The sequence below is a fragment of the Silurus meridionalis genome, chromosome 3 (assembly GCF_014805685.1).
Source record: "Silurus meridionalis isolate SWU-2019-XX chromosome 3, ASM1480568v1, whole genome shotgun sequence".
Taxonomy (NCBI): Eukaryota; Metazoa; Chordata; class Actinopteri; order Siluriformes; family Siluridae; genus Silurus; species Silurus meridionalis.
This window is the reverse complement of record NC_060886.1, coordinates 31,145,758-31,161,454: the sequence shown is the minus strand read 5'-3', so window position 1 is coordinate 31,161,454 and position 15,697 is coordinate 31,145,758. Positions and strand designations below refer to the sequence as shown.

Sequence of the window (15,697 nt, the reverse complement as noted above, 5' to 3'; positions counted from 1 at the left end):
TTATTTCTGCACCAAGTCTCAATTCAAACACCAAATCCACCATGTTTTACACAATTAACCCTCTAGGTGGCGTTTTGTGGGTTTTTCCCTCATAATGGCAACACGAACTTAAATTACTGTCTTTATTGATTGTACAGATAAAAACAAAACATCATTCAAATCTGTACGATCATTCAAATCATTCAAAAAGTAGTTATTACAATACAATGACAAAGATCGATCGATCTTTATTGTCATTGTATAGTAATAACTACTTTTTACTTCAGTACATGTCAGAGCCAAAACTTCTTTACTTCCACTTGAGTAAAAAAGTACTTCAACTTTCACCCGAGTATTTTGAAACATGAGTATCTGTACTTCTACTTAAGTAAAGGATGTGTGTACTTTTGCCACCTCTGTTAATCAGTAAATATGATGCGCCAAGTCTCAAATCAAACACCAAAATCTGGCATGATTTACACAATTAATCCTCTGGGGGGCGACAAACGCACCGGAGCGTATTGACATTTTTCCTCATAACGCTGAAACGAACTTAAATGACTCTTTTTTGATCATACAGATAAAAGAAATTGATCATTCTAATTTGTAAAGGATTTACTTTTATTGTATTTACTCATAATAATAAAACGCTGTTCTTTTGTAAAATAAAGAAAACAGACAGGGGGTGCTCTCTGCCATCTCAATCATCTCCCTTCACAAACTCACAATTAAAACAACGTGTATCTCAGGGAATTTTTGCCTCACAGAAATAATAAATATATCTATATAAAACTCGAAATGAAATAAAACTCCCCATAACCCTCTACAATTCAAAGTTTTTTCCAAGCCTCCGAGCACCACTGGGGTGCTGCCTGGCCTCTGCAGCCCACTTAGGGGCACCGCCCCAATGCTTCTTTAGAGATCCCAGTGCCTGACGTGGCTTCCTCACCCATTGCTCCTCTACATTTAAGCTACTACTGTCCTCATTCTTGACCAATTGACCAACGATCACCTACATCAACTTCCTCCAGGGCAAAGCCCTTGAATGGTCTACAGCTGTCCTGGAGGCCCAGAGTGCCAGCTGCTCTAGATTCCCGGCCTTTACCACAAAATTCAAGTGAGTCCATCTCTGTGCCCTGCTGGGTTGCCACTCTTCCTCTGTATCCTGACATTTAGCAGACGTCCTTATCCAGAGCAATGTACAAAATGCCTCTGTATCCTGATTCCCACCTTACTAGAAACCTTACCCACTCCACTTCCTTGTTTGGTTAAGGACATGGCTCTGGTCTCTTCCACCTGTGCCTAATTTATCTGCTTTGTCCTTATTGGACTCTAAAATAACAATAGATATTTCAGCATTTTCGAAGTTTGTCTCTCCATTTGGTTTCACAAACCTCGTCTTGGCAGACTGCTAGAGCACCTACTTCTCCTGCAGTCGACATAATATGCATTACTTGCTTATACATTTTTTTAATACTGCACCCTAAATTAAACTTCACAATCACAATATTGCAGTTTAAGTACATTACAAACTATGCATGTCCTGTAACTGTGAAAATCATGAAAAAACGTGCAGAAAAAGCAGAAAAGGTGTCAGTCTCCAATTATTGTTTCAAATACCATGGTATGACATCATATTTGGGTTTTTACTTTCGGTTACATCATCAAAAAGAAAAAACAACAAAAAAAACCCTTTTGTTTGACAGTTTCTTCCTCTCTCCATGTTCTGCAGCATTTGTTACAGGTTTATAAAATATTATATATAATTTGTACCTAGTATAAAAAACATTCAATGATTTTGCTGTTTAAGAAAACTTTGAACATATGCAAAACATTTCAGTATCAAAACTGATAGAGTAAAAGCTGTGAAATCGGCAGTGAGTCGTTTCCTGTTGTTGAAGAACAGCGAAGATAAAACATGAACATTCTCCTAAGTTTCAGTTACAGGTATGTGGACAGAAAACATAAGGGATGCAGGAGCAGGTCAGTATAATGTACAGGAGATCAGTATAATGTACAGAAGGTCAATATAATGTACAGGAGGTCAGTATAATGTGCAGGAGGTCAGTATAATGTACAGCAGAATTTGGATTATTACTCCTGCATGAAGCTTAATAACCATGCTGATTCTAAAGGCTCCTCCTTTCTTCAGTCCTGACCACATTTGAGCTTCACTGTAAATGTTTTTGGTCTTCACATATCCAAGTGCATTGTTTAGAAGGTCAGTTAAAGCTATCGAATCAAACTTTATCTATTGTTAAATGATGTTTTATGCAGCACCGTGATCCTGGAGGACTATTTTTCATTTCACTGTGTTAAGTAATGTATATGGGTAACATGTAAAATCCTTAAAAAGACCTTAAAAATGAAAACAACTGGGGACCCCCTCCTGGGTGATGAAACAGATATAGAGAGTCTGTTTGAATGTACACACACATACACATATGCAAATCCTCCAATGAAAACGCTCCTCCCCATGGTATTTATGGTACTTAAAAGACCCATGGAAGACAGAAAAATGTAAAAAAAAAAACCTTCGTATCATGAACAAAGGGGAAAGGCACATAAGAGAACTTCCCTTAACTAGCCGACTAACACCCCCCAGCCAAGAATCCACAGTTCCAAAGGTGGTGAGAACCCTATACTCAAGACCTCTCCAGGGTGGGAGACTTCTCAAAGGACTGCACCCTCCAGTCACAATCTCACCATGGATCCTGAATTAGAACTGAGAATTGAGAAGGGGGTGTCAAAAAATCGACATCACCCAAATCGGCCCTCCAAGCACTGTCTCGACTGCTAATCCCAACCAACATCCCTGTTGCCTGATCCTACAGCTACATGGTGCTTTCCATCTCCACAGCCATCGGGTACGCACTGAACCTTGGCCATACCCTATTTCTTAAGTAGGCTTTAGACGAAAAACCAGAAAAGAATTGTTTCCTGTTGTGGGCAGAGAAGTTTGAGACATTTCCAGTACTTATTCAACAAGATTCTCAACAAAAAAGCACCATGCACTACTAAGTTCATAAAATCCGGTAAAAACACTTTTTTACACAGGGTCATGTAGTTTTGGGTTTTGTTTTACCTCAATAATAAAAACCTTCATTTAAAAACTGCATGTTGCGTTCACTTCTGTTATCTTTTACTAATATTTTAATTCGTTTTGATGTTCTGAAACTTTTAAATGTGACAAACATGCAAAAAAAATAAGAAATCAGGAAGGGGTCCAACACTTTTTCACACCAATGTACAGTATGTGTTTATATTTTAAATACTGGTAAACTAGGGACAGCTTTTATGAACCTTCCTTAAAGGCACACAATTGTACAGGATGTGTTTGGATGCTGGAGCATGAATTTTCCCTTCATTTCGAGGCCAAACCTGTTCCAGCATTATCATGTCCCTGTTCACAAAGCCAGCACTATGAAGATCTGCTTTACATGGTTGGAGTGGAAGATCTCCTGCTATAGAGCTCAAACCCTATTGAACACCTTTGGGATGAATGTGAACGTTGACTGCACCCCAGGAACCTGCTCAGCTTCTCTCCTACATCACTACCTGACTTTACCAACACACTTGGGAACATCTTTCCAGAAGAGTGGAAGTTATTATTACAGCAAATGATCAAGGCCAAGGAATAATAATATTTTTTTTTTAGTTCCAGTTTATTTATTCTGAAAGGTGGATTGAAGTAAGCCAGGGGCTCAAAATGTCTAGAAAGGCCCTGATCTGTGAATATCATCAGCTTCAACCGCATAGTTATTGTGATATATATATATATATATGAAAAAATAATTTAACATGTCGACATACACAAAACATCCAGATGTGTCTATGATAAAAATGTATCTGTGCTATTTAAATGAAAGGTTTCCTTGTTTCCTTACGGACATTACTTTCCAGAATATACTCCCCACTAATGGATTACGAATTCCTGAAGGATTCGACCCGCATTACGGACCAAACTCGCATTACGGTTCATAACTCTCCCTGACTTGTGTTAGTGTTTTAACTTATAGTAATAAACATGATAGAGTTACTTCCGCTTCCGACTCGTGCTTGCAACCCTGTCAGAAGGTCCAACCAGAACCGAAGAAAGAGAAATCGCCGCTCCGCTCCAGTGTTCCGCCAAACACGCCAATCCGCTCCAGTGTTCCTCTGAGCGTGCCGCTCTGCTCCAAAGTCCCGCCGAGTGCGCCACTCCGCCCCAATGTTCCGCCGAGCGTGCCGGTCCATTCCAGGGTTCCGCCGAGCACGGCGCCTCACTCCAGTGTTCTGCCTCGCACGGCACCTTGCTTCAGAGTGCCGCTTTGCCTAATGGACGCGAAAAGGATGTTGTACCGGCACCTGGTCGTGAAAGTGATGCCGTACCGCCGCCGGACCACGACAAGAACGGAAGACTGTGTCCAAGATTATCTAAAGGCGACGTCAAGTCTCCAAGTCCTTCTGAAAGAGACTTCACGCCTTCAAGTCCCTCTCAAAGCAACCTTGCGGTCCCAAGGTTCTCCAAGGTCGCCGCTGTGGATGTCGTCACCCTCTGAGTCCATCTTTGGGCGTCACCGCCTTCTGGGGTTTGCTTGTAGTTACCGTGGCCCCAGATGATCTCCACCGAGGGCGTCGCTTAGCCCCTGATCTCTGCCGAGGGTGTCACATAGTCCCTGATCTTCACAGAAGGCGTCGCTTTACCTCAGACCTCCGCAGAGGGCGTCGCTCCACCTCTGGTCCTTCCTGACCTTCCCCTGTTCCTTGGCAATGCAAACTGGGCCTCCTCCTTCGACTCTGGGTGGATGGCAAGGCCCATTAACCACCGACACCTGTTCCTCATTCCCGTTCACTTTATAAACTCCCATGCCAGCCTTACTGGCTGTCCAACCTACTAGATGGCTATGGTGATTCACCTGGTTACTGACTGCCGGCATTCCCCGCTGGTTCCTGCTCCTTCTTCCTGTCCTATGGATTACCCTAACTTTCCGGATTACCCGTTTGCTTACAGACATTACTTTGCTTATAGACATTACTTTCATTACGGATTATACTCCCCCAAACATATTACGCCTTCCTGAAGGATTCTACCCGCATTATAGACCAAACCTGCATTACGGTTCGTAACTCTCTATGACTTGTGTTAGTGTTTCTGAACTTATAGTAATAAACATGATAGAGTTACTTTCGCTTCCGACTTGTGCTTGCAACCCTGACATCCATGAATTTCAGCTTTGCGTATACAAGTGCATTTTAATGGGTGAAAAAATAATGAAGCACGTACACAAATGCAGTGACATTTCATGCCAAAGTCCGTACCATATATCAAGCTGGATCTAATTTATTGTAAAAAAATACAAGTTAGCACTGGCACACACACTTATATTTGCAGAACAATGTTAAGTGACAGTGATGTATTTCATTAAGTATTACCTTCAACCTTACATCATGAAAACAGGCTGAGGGTTGAAAATGTACAGTTATCCAGCATTTAGCTTGTTTAAATGGTTTTAGATCCAACTTTATTCATTTGTGTTTGCTACAGTGGATGTGCTACAAAAAAGAAATGAACACAGTATTCATGGGGATAAAGCATGTATTATAAAGCATGCATGAGGATAAAGCATGCACAAGGATAAACATGCATCAGGATAAAGCACGTATTAATAAAGCATGCACAAGGATAAAGCATGCATGAGGTATGTTCCCAAATGCATGAATAGATGCAATAAACAGTAGTTTTACTTTCGATTTCTCAGAAATATCTCTCTTCTCTGCAGACAGCAGGAAAAGACATTAAACAAACTGTAATATGCACAAAGAAACATGCAGAGAATTTGTCTTTCGGTTTACCAGAAATCCCACCCTCTTTTGCATTCACTACTAAAGAGGACCAGAAAAGTTTAAAAGAAGACACACAGGACACTCAGGATATCAGACAGAGAAGACACACAAGCAATCACACAAGGTAAGTGCTTAATGTTCAGGGAGCTTAAAAAAATATGCAAAACAGATTATTTCTCTCTCTCTCATGCACACACACACACACACACACACACACACACACACACACACACACACACACACACACACACACACAACCACACCCACACACACACTCGCTTAGTTCTATTAAATACATTACGAAAGTTTCATCACTGACTGCATCGTTGTACAGTATTTACTTTCAAATAACAGAATTTTCCTCAGTAAGTGCCAGTGTTTATTACAGTTACAACACGATGCTGTGCTTATCATCACTTTTACTTTCTGTTCAGTTTTCCTGCGTTTCCTTCCTCTTTAATACAGTTACATCATCTCACGCTAACACTGTAACTGATAACATTTTCTAATAATTTTTCTTTAATACAGATTCAAACATGGGAAATGTGGTACCAGGTATGTAAAACAAATTGACTTACTTTAATATTACAGTAATGCTGAATGGGACTGTAGTGCACTAGGCAGCGTCTTTATTTATCATGTGCACTGCTACTGTAGATAAAAATGGTAAAACATCAGGTAAAACTGTCAGCAGAATTCAGACATTAGACAACAAAACTCAAGAACAATGCATATAACAGTGCAAAAGAAATTTACAAATCCACCATGTGACAGATACACTGGAGATCAAAATTAAAGAACAATTTATAAACAATTGAACAATTCTTAAATAATGTCATCTTCACTGTTCAACAGTTGAGTTTTGTCCCGTCTATACCATGCTACCAGAACACCTTTTCCACAAAATAACTAAGGCATTTAAAAAAAATTATTTTGCAGAAAACACACTGATCAAAATTAGAGAACAACAATGACTGTAGCATGAAAAAGGGTTACAACAGTCAGCAATAAGAAGGAAGTGTCCAGGCCTCTGGGTGAAATTTTGGACCAGTTCTCCTCTGTCCTCACAACATGCTCCTCAGCAAAGCTTAGTCTAGCCTTTTGATTCTTTCTGCTAATGAGAGGTTTGGTCACTGCAGAGTGGGCTTTTTGTACAAATGCTCTTAAACGTTGAGACACTGTATGACAAGACAGATTCTTACCCTGTTCAGTGCTGAACTGGTGAGCAATCCAGCTGCAGTGTGGAAACGATTGCCCACTGATATCCTCCGCAGTATCCTGTCCTCTCTTGTATTTGTCTTCCGTGGACGACCAGCCTTCTTGGTGGACTTGAATGAGTTTGTGATGTTGTAAAGATTCAATATTCCTAAAATCACAGATTTGGAACGACCAACTTGTCTTGCTATGGCTGATAGGGTCGTCCCTTTGGCCTTCATCTGGACAACCTGCTGCCGGCGGCTTTCAGTCACTTTAGAACGGCCCACCATCTTGCAGAGTCAGTGAAACTGGAAGTTAGGCTGCCAGCTGAATAGGGGTTGACAGATAATCAAGAAATTTAGCACCAGGTGCCAGATTAACACCAATAACTGGGAGGTATCTGAAAGTGTTCTCTAATTTTGATCAGTGTGTTTTATGCAAAAGAATTATAATTTTTTTTAATTCCTTAGTTATTTTGTGGAAAAGGTGTTCTGGTAGCATGGTATAGACAGGACAAAAACTCCTTTAACTGTTGAGCAGTGAAGATGACATTATTTCAAAATTCTTCAATTGTTTATAAATTGTTCTCTAATTTTGATCTCCAGTGTGTGAAGAGGTGAAATGAAATATCCAGTTTGTTCAGGACTGAGTAGTACATGTATATAAACTAGGAAATTTACCATCAGTGTGTGTTTTGTAACATGTTTTTCTGATGATCTATTTAACAGAATTTGTCACAGTTCTGGCTGATCAAATTGTTACAAGTGGAGAAACAGTTACTCTTCAATGTGAGGCAAACACAAAAGAAGTAACGGCAACGTGGGAAAAAGACGGCAGTAAATTGTTATGTGTAGAGGGCAAACACAAAGTGACCAAAACAGATACAACATTTACTTTGGAAATTTCAAATGCTGATGAGACTGATGAAGGGAAATACACTTTAACCCTCAGCAATGATAAGGGATCTGCATCATGTTCCGCCCTCATCAGAGTCGGTAAGTAACATTATATTATTACCTGATTTAACTATAACATACACATAAATACTGATCATGTAAATATTATAATATTCAACACTGCAAATTAAAACCTCATGAAATAAAACAGAACTAAACTTTAGTATAATATAGACACAATAATAATATTGTATTAATAACGTGTATTTATTCAATACAGAAATTAAGCAATGGAGAGAAGTGCGATGGCAGAGGTATCATTATCCTTCAATCCTGATTTTTATCTTCTAACACATTCACTGTTTTTACTGTAATAGTTATAACTGATATATAAACTAACAATCTATCAGTTTGTTAGTTTATATATCAGTTATAACTATTACAGTTTACATTTTCTTTTCTCAGTCAAGATGAAATGTTGAATAATATCAAGACATTTAACATTTGTAATGAAGTTGAAGAGCTCCACTTCCTCTTGTATGGACCAGTTGGAGCAGGAAAATCCAGCACCATAAACACCATCAGAAGCATCTTTGAAGGACGTCTGTTTGTAAACTGCCTGGCTGCTGCAGAAACTTCTACGAGTCACACTCTCTCTGTGAGTCCATAATATACCATGTAGAATATAATAGTCTTTATTTGTCATATACCTGTATACATTACAGCAAATTGAAATCCGTTCTTCGCATATCCAAGCTTGCTCAGAAACTGGGGTCAGAACGCAGGGTCGGCCATGATACAGTGCCCCTGGATCATTGCTTAAGAGCCCAAGAGTGGCAGCTTGGCGGTACCGAAGCTTGATCCCCCGACCTTCTGATTAGTAACTCAGCACCTTAACCACTGCAGCTACCACTTCCACTGTCCCTCGTGTGTGTGTGTGTGTGTGTGTGTGTGTGTGTGTGTGTGTGTGGTACATTTATCAAAGTAAATGTTTAAAAACTAAATGGTTTTTCTTAACATCTTTCAGTTTGAAAGTTTCAGACTTGAAGATGAAGAAAGATCGTTTCCTTTAGCCTTCTATGATGTAATGGGTGCAGAAGCAGAAGCAAAAGCTGGTGTGAACACTCAAGACATCATCAGTGCTTTAAAAGGTCACATGAAAGAGAGCTACAAGGTAAAGTGTTCACATTACTGTGTTCAGCTCTTATCACTCAATCACACTGTATGGAACTCAGTAGGAAACACGTGTCTCTATAAAACAATTTTACTATTTTTAACTACAGTAGAACCCCACTGGACGAGCATAATTCGTTCTTGAAAATTGCTCGTAAGTCCATGTGCTTGTACGATAGAATTAATATTCCCCATTAGAATGAATGTAAACGCAATTTAATCCATTCGATCGCTTATTTCTGCACCTAAAAATTATTTGTAGCTTATTTTAACACACAAACACACCGCAAATTACCGTAATGTAAACATGATTTAACACTTCCCCATGTGGTAGTGGTTGATTGCGAGTGTAAGACACGCACCACGCTCGTAACCTTTATGGTTTCCATGGTAATTCAATTTACTTTCGTTCCCACAGCACCATCACTGAGACGTTTTTCAAGATTTCTAGTGAAATAAAAATATAACACTACAAAAAAGTTAAGTTTTTGCTGCACTGAACAATGAGAGCGACCGAGTTATACATCATTAACTAAGTGACTGATGCTGCCTTCCACCGAAAACGTGTTGCTCGTTTCTTCGTTTGCTCGTACTATTAGTTGCTCATACAACAGGATTTTACTGTACCAATTATCGTTAATATTTTGATCCTTTTATTTAATGCACAATTTTCTGAGCAGTCGATCAGGTTTACATTTCACCGCAGGTTGTGTTCTGTATAAAACTGTATCTTGTATCTTGTATCTGGAAAATCATCCGAATGAGTGATATGTTATATGACCAAACAAACACTTAAATATTCTTTTAAATATCTTTTCTTCAGTTCATCTCTAATGCGCCGTTGTCTGAAAGCGACAGTTTTTACAATCGAAATCCCAGCCTGGGTGATCAGATGCACTGCCTGGTGAACGTCATAGCAGCTGACAAGATTTCATTAATGAGCAATGAATTTATCAAAAAATGGAAGACTATCAGAGAAACAGCATGTAGTATGGGTGAGTCAGTTCACAATAATCATCAGTTCACAATAATCATCATGTTATAAAAATAATGTTCTTTAAAATGTCCAAAAACACTATAAATCAATAATCAGACTGCAGAAATATATCATAAAATTATAGTGTTTATCTGTGTGTGTATCTGTGTGTGTGTATCTGTGTGTTTATCTGTCTGCGCTACAGGAATCACTCTGGTGGTTTTCATGACAAGACCAGACTGTGAATGTAAAATAACAAAGGAGAATTTGCAAAACATCTACAAAAGCAAAAAGATCCGAGATAAAGTGAGTTATTTTGGTGACTGTAATGTGCATCACTGCTTTTTAGACAAAATTGTTGCTGCAATCAACAAAATAACGTGTGTGTTTTTCTGTGTGTATCCAGATAAAACAGTGCAGTGATCTACTGGGTGTACCAGAGAACCTCGTCTTCCCTGTAGTGAACTATAATAAGGAGACCGACGTGAACACGGATATAAACTGCCTGATGCTGGATGCCTTGAAAAATATTGTTTTCTGGGCGAATGATAACGTGAAGAAATGTTCCAACAAGCAAAATTCACATCAGCAACACAAATTAGAATAAAGAAATTTCACAGAAAATATGAAAAGCAGTGTAACACACAATCTGAACATTTTAATGGATATTTATTACTCAAATCCATTAACTTTTTAAATCGAGAAAATATATATATATATATTTTTTAAAGATAAAGACGTTTAAATATACACAGATTTTTTTGATGAGTTTGATTAGTTTAAATGATATACAGATATCATTCCTGCTTTATATGTAGATGTAAAATTCTGTTCTGAAGATTTAAGTTTTTTACCTTGTATTTGTACAGAGTTACAGAGTTGATTTATTGTAGAACATCAGGGAAACAGACTGAAGATTTTCATGTTCTAGATGTTTAATTGTGTGATGTTGATATGAAGCTGCAAAAGAAGGATTCAGATATTTTTCACAGTTTATTGATCATGTTTTTCATTAAAACAAAACAAAAATGTTCATGTTTAAATAAAACTATAAAAAGCACCTATGTGTTTGATGTATTTAGTCTTAAACATATTTTTTAAGTAATAGGTTTGAGTGAAATCATGAAACTGGATAAAACACTACAATAAAGAGTAGAAAACACATTTCCTGCTGCAGATGTTACAGCAGATGTGAAATGAATGAACGAAATTAAATGTTTGTCTCTGCACCACTTTTGCTGAATTAAAACAAATCTTTAGTTGACTGATGAACTCTCGGTTTGAAACAAATGTGCAGACTGAATACGAAAATGAGAAAACATTGAGCCACAACCTGTTTCATGTAAATGTGTATAAAATTAGACTAATTTTAGTTTTTAGTAGTTATTCCTATAACCCTAGTTCCCCGAGGGAATGAGACTCTGCATCGTAACGCTTTGGGAATGCCCCTGCGTTGTCTGCGCTCTGAACCACGTGAAATCTGACCAGTAGAAGAGTCATGACGTCATTGGCAGGTGACGTTGCGTAAACCAGGAAGCTACAAATGGCTGGGAGATGGTAGCGACGCTAGCTTCTGCAAGAGAGAAGGTAAGCACCGCAGGGATGCAGGGAGTGTGGCACTGAGATGCAGCGTCTCATTCCCTCGGGGAACTAGGGTTATATTCTTAACCTAGAGACGTTCCCCATTTGGGAACTCGGAGTGGCTCTAAGGTCAAGGTCATAAACCCGGACAAAGGTCAGCGGGTGGACCAACCCGCAGCGTCACAGATGTCCTGGAGTGACACTCCAGCGGACCAGGCTGGGAGGCCGCCACACTCCGGGTGGATTGAGCTCTGACCCCGAGTGGTGTGGGGAGGCCAGAGGACTCGTAAGCCGACATGATAGCATCCACTACCCATCTGCTTAATGTCTGCTTATTGGAAGCCCTTCCTATTAAAACCATAGCAAACGAACAGCTGCCCCGACTTCCTCCATAGACTCGTCCGGTTGAGGTAAGTGTCCAGTGCTCACACTGGACACAGTCGGTTCTGTCGCTCCTGGTCGGGGGCTATGAACGAAGGAGGGCAGAATGCCTGTAACAGGACAGGTCATGTGGGAGCCGTAGGCACCTTAGGTACATACCCAGGTTTCGAGGATAGAAACACTCTGGCCATGCCAGGGGCAAATTCCAGGCTGGATTGGGCTACGGACATATATATGCCGTGATGGTGGACACGTAAACCTTCAGGGTTGAAGGGGTTAACCCTGCGGCAAACTGTTCCTGTAAAAACTCCAGAACTGAACCGTACGGGCAGTTAACTGGGTCCAAGTCACGGTGCTTACACCATGACGCGAACAGTCACCACCGTGCAGCACACAACCTCCTCATGGAGGAGCTCTGGAGTGGAGAAGGGTCTCTATTAGCTCGCTAGAGAGACCGGCTGCTACGAACTGTGCCCCCCCAAGGGCCACAGCTTTCACAACTCCGGGTGGGGGTGAACCAGGGTTCCGCCCGCCTGCGAAATCCCCTCCTGGGAGGAATTTCCCATGGAGGGCCCTCTAGTAGGGATACCAGGTCTGCAAACCATGGCTTGCCTGGCCATCGAGGTGCTACCAGGAGTAGACAGACTCCTTCCTGGCGAACTCTCTCCAGAACTCGCGAGAGCAAAGTGATCGGGGAAAGGCGTAGAGGCGTAGCCTCGGCCACGACTGTACCATGGCATCCAGCCCTAATGGGGCTGGGTGAGAGAGAGAGAACCAGAGGGGACAATGCGAAGTCTCCCGGGTCGCAAAAAAGATCCACCTGGGTTCTGTGAAACCTCCGCCATACCTGCTCCACTACCTCGGGGTGGAGTCGCCATACCCCAGGCCTCGGCCATTGTCTTAACAGGAAGTCTGCGCTAACATTCAACCGTCCCGGGATGTAAATGGCTCTTAATGACAGGAGTTTGTCCTGGGACCACAAGAGGACATCTCGCACCAGTTTGTATAAGGGGCGAAAACGGAGGCCCCCCTGGTGGTTGATGTAAGAGACCCCCGCAGTATTGTCCGTGCGGACCAACACATGGTGGTCCCTCAGGTCTGGGAGGAAGTGTTTCAACCCCAAAAGCACTGCCATCATCTCCAGGCAATTTATGTGCCACGAAAGATGTGGGCTGCTCCACAGACCTTGGGCGGAGTGGCCACTCATGACCACTCCTAACCCAGTGAGGGAAGCATCCATCGTTAGCCCCGGGACAGAAACATTGGGTGCTTCCATAAATCCAAGGCTCGAAGAGCACGCCGCGATACCTTGATAGTACCACCACTAGAGGGGCCTCATGTGGAGGAGGCCGAGTGAAATTACACTGGACCTGCCGCCATGAGACCAAGCAGCCTCTGGAACTGCTTCACAGTGAGTGGCTGGCCTTCTCTCACCCTCCTGACTGTGGTGAGGATGACTTTGATCCGGGTGGGAGACAACCGTGCCCGCAACCTGGCCCAAACCACGCCCAAAAATTGGATCTCTGTACTGGAGAAAGTGCACTCCTTCCGGCGTTCAGTCTGAACCCCAGTTCCTTCATGCAGGCGAGAACGACATCTCGATGCCGAACTGCCTGGTGCTCTGAATGAGCCAATATCAACCAGTCGTCGATGTAATTCAAAATGCAGATGCCCTGGAGCAGCAGTGGGGTCAGTGCTGCGTCCACGCATTTTGTGAAGGTACGGGGTGAGAGTGCTAGGCCGAACGGGAGGACCCGATATTGGTAAGCTTTGCCCCCGAAAGCAAACCTCAGGAACCTCCTGTGTGCGGAAAGGATAGAGATGTGGAAATACGTGTCCTTCAGATCTATTGTGACGAACAAGTCCTCGGACCTGATCTGAGTCACAACCTCTTTGTGGGTAAGCATCCTGAACCTATGCCTCATAAGTGAGCGGTTCAAGGAGCGAAGGTCCAGAATTGGACGCAACTCACCATCCTTTTTTGGAACAACAAAGTATGGGCTGTAGTAGCCTGACTTTCGAAATGAGGGGGGGAACCACCTCGATGGCCCGTTTCCCCAGGAGTGCGCGCACTTCCTGTTCCAGGACCAGAGCCTGCTCGGGTCCCACCAGGGTGGGACACAACCTTTTGGTACTGCAGAAATGCAGCAGACTGCTTTTTACACTCCTGGAACCTGTTCACGACCGCGTCACCAAACAGTACAGGGGGAGTCATCGGTGCATTCAACAGCACAGCTCTATCCTTATTTGGGAGGTCAGATAAGGTGAGCCACAGATGTGGCTACCAGGGCCACCATGGACCGACCAATGGCCCGCGCCGTGTGCTTGGTGGCCCGAAGGGTTCGGTCGGCAATGCGACACAACTCCTTAATATCGTCGGCCCCGGAACTAAGTCCCTAATACAAATCACATAGAGCAGGTCAGCCTGGTATGCCTGCAACACACCTATGGTGTGAAGGCAACCCGCAGCCTGGCCTGCTGCAGCATAAACCTTCCCTACTAAGGCTGATGTTACACGCAACGGCTTAGTAGGTAACACGAGGCCTTTAGCGATGATGCTACGCTAGGGGAGAGATAGCAGGACCTGGACACGTGCAGGTCGGGAAGGAACGGAAGGCCCCGGTGCTGAGGAAGTAACACAGGACGCAGGAAACGCTCATCCAGCTTACTGGGTGCGCGCTGCTTCTGCCTTTCAACCGGCCAACCTAGATTCATCTTGGATACGGCTCGTGTCACGACCTCGAGGAGCTCCTTGTACCGCACAGGCTATGAGGAGTCCACGGGTTTGCTAGCATCCATCATCTCATCCTCCTCCTCGGAAGAGACATGTAACACCGCGCTGCTCGTGCCGGGAGAAGAAGCAGCCATTGGTCCTGCTTCCCAGGGGGCAGGTGCTCAATTCAGCAGGAGAGGCTGACGAGGACTCATCTGACTCCAAACCCCATGCTAAATCGGCCAGTCTTTGCTTTGGCAAGAGTGGGACCGGAGCCGCGAGGTAGAGAGCTCTTCTCGAAGAGCGCACTCCAGGAGCGGAACGTGCACATAGCCATGTGGATGCAATGCGAGCAATCATCTCCCTCGAGAGTCGATTGAGCATGCTCCACTCCCAAGCAAACAACGGGGACACAGATGAACACACTTACTGTATTTTTGCTTGCAAAAGTGGATCTTTGAACAGTTTGCACCGATGTGAACTGAAAACTAGGAATAAAGTCAGTTGAAGAATCGTGTTTTAATTGAAAATAAATGCATTTCCCAGACAGTAAAGTTATTGTGGTTATTGTGGTGTTTTTTCTGCTTTAATATTTCCATACAGACCAAACCAAATCAGAAGTTACTCTACACAACACTTGAGATAAACCAAAGTTAACTTGAAGCATTTCAGTGCAACATTACGAGGCTCTCAGCTGCACAACATGACCACCTTCTAGTGCTTTAAACAGTCAACATAATCACCATCACTGAAATCAGTGAATCTTGGTGATCTCAGAACCATCCACATCATATAAAGGAAATTTGTCATGTGTAATGAGTGAATAGTGACTCATTAGTGACTCAATAGTGACCATCCACTTTTGTTTTCCAATGACAACCATTGCAGAGACAGCACACAAATTACTCCAACAAGGAGACTCTACCAGGAAGAGTAAGCAGGTTTGTGTGAAGTGTGTTTGGAAAGTGGTTCATA

General features: G+C 42.4%; 1 protein-coding gene across 1 annotated transcript; it reads left to right on the top strand.

Annotated features, from left to right (window-relative positions):
• Positions 1–5,768: 5,768 nt before the first annotated feature.
• Positions 5,769–11,107, top strand: LOC124379815 (interferon-induced protein 44-like). The gene is made up of 9 exons (XM_046840396.1): positions 5,769–5,929; positions 6,334–6,360; positions 7,731–7,997; positions 8,179–8,212; positions 8,364–8,556; positions 8,926–9,072; positions 9,895–10,066; positions 10,253–10,353; positions 10,454–11,107. The coding sequence occupies exons 2-9, from the start codon at positions 6,342–6,344 to the stop codon at positions 10,652–10,654; spliced, it is 1,134 nt and encodes a 377-aa protein (XP_046696352.1). The 5' UTR covers positions 5,769–5,929; positions 6,334–6,341; the 3' UTR covers positions 10,655–11,107.
• Positions 11,108–15,697: the final 4,590 nt, after the last annotated feature.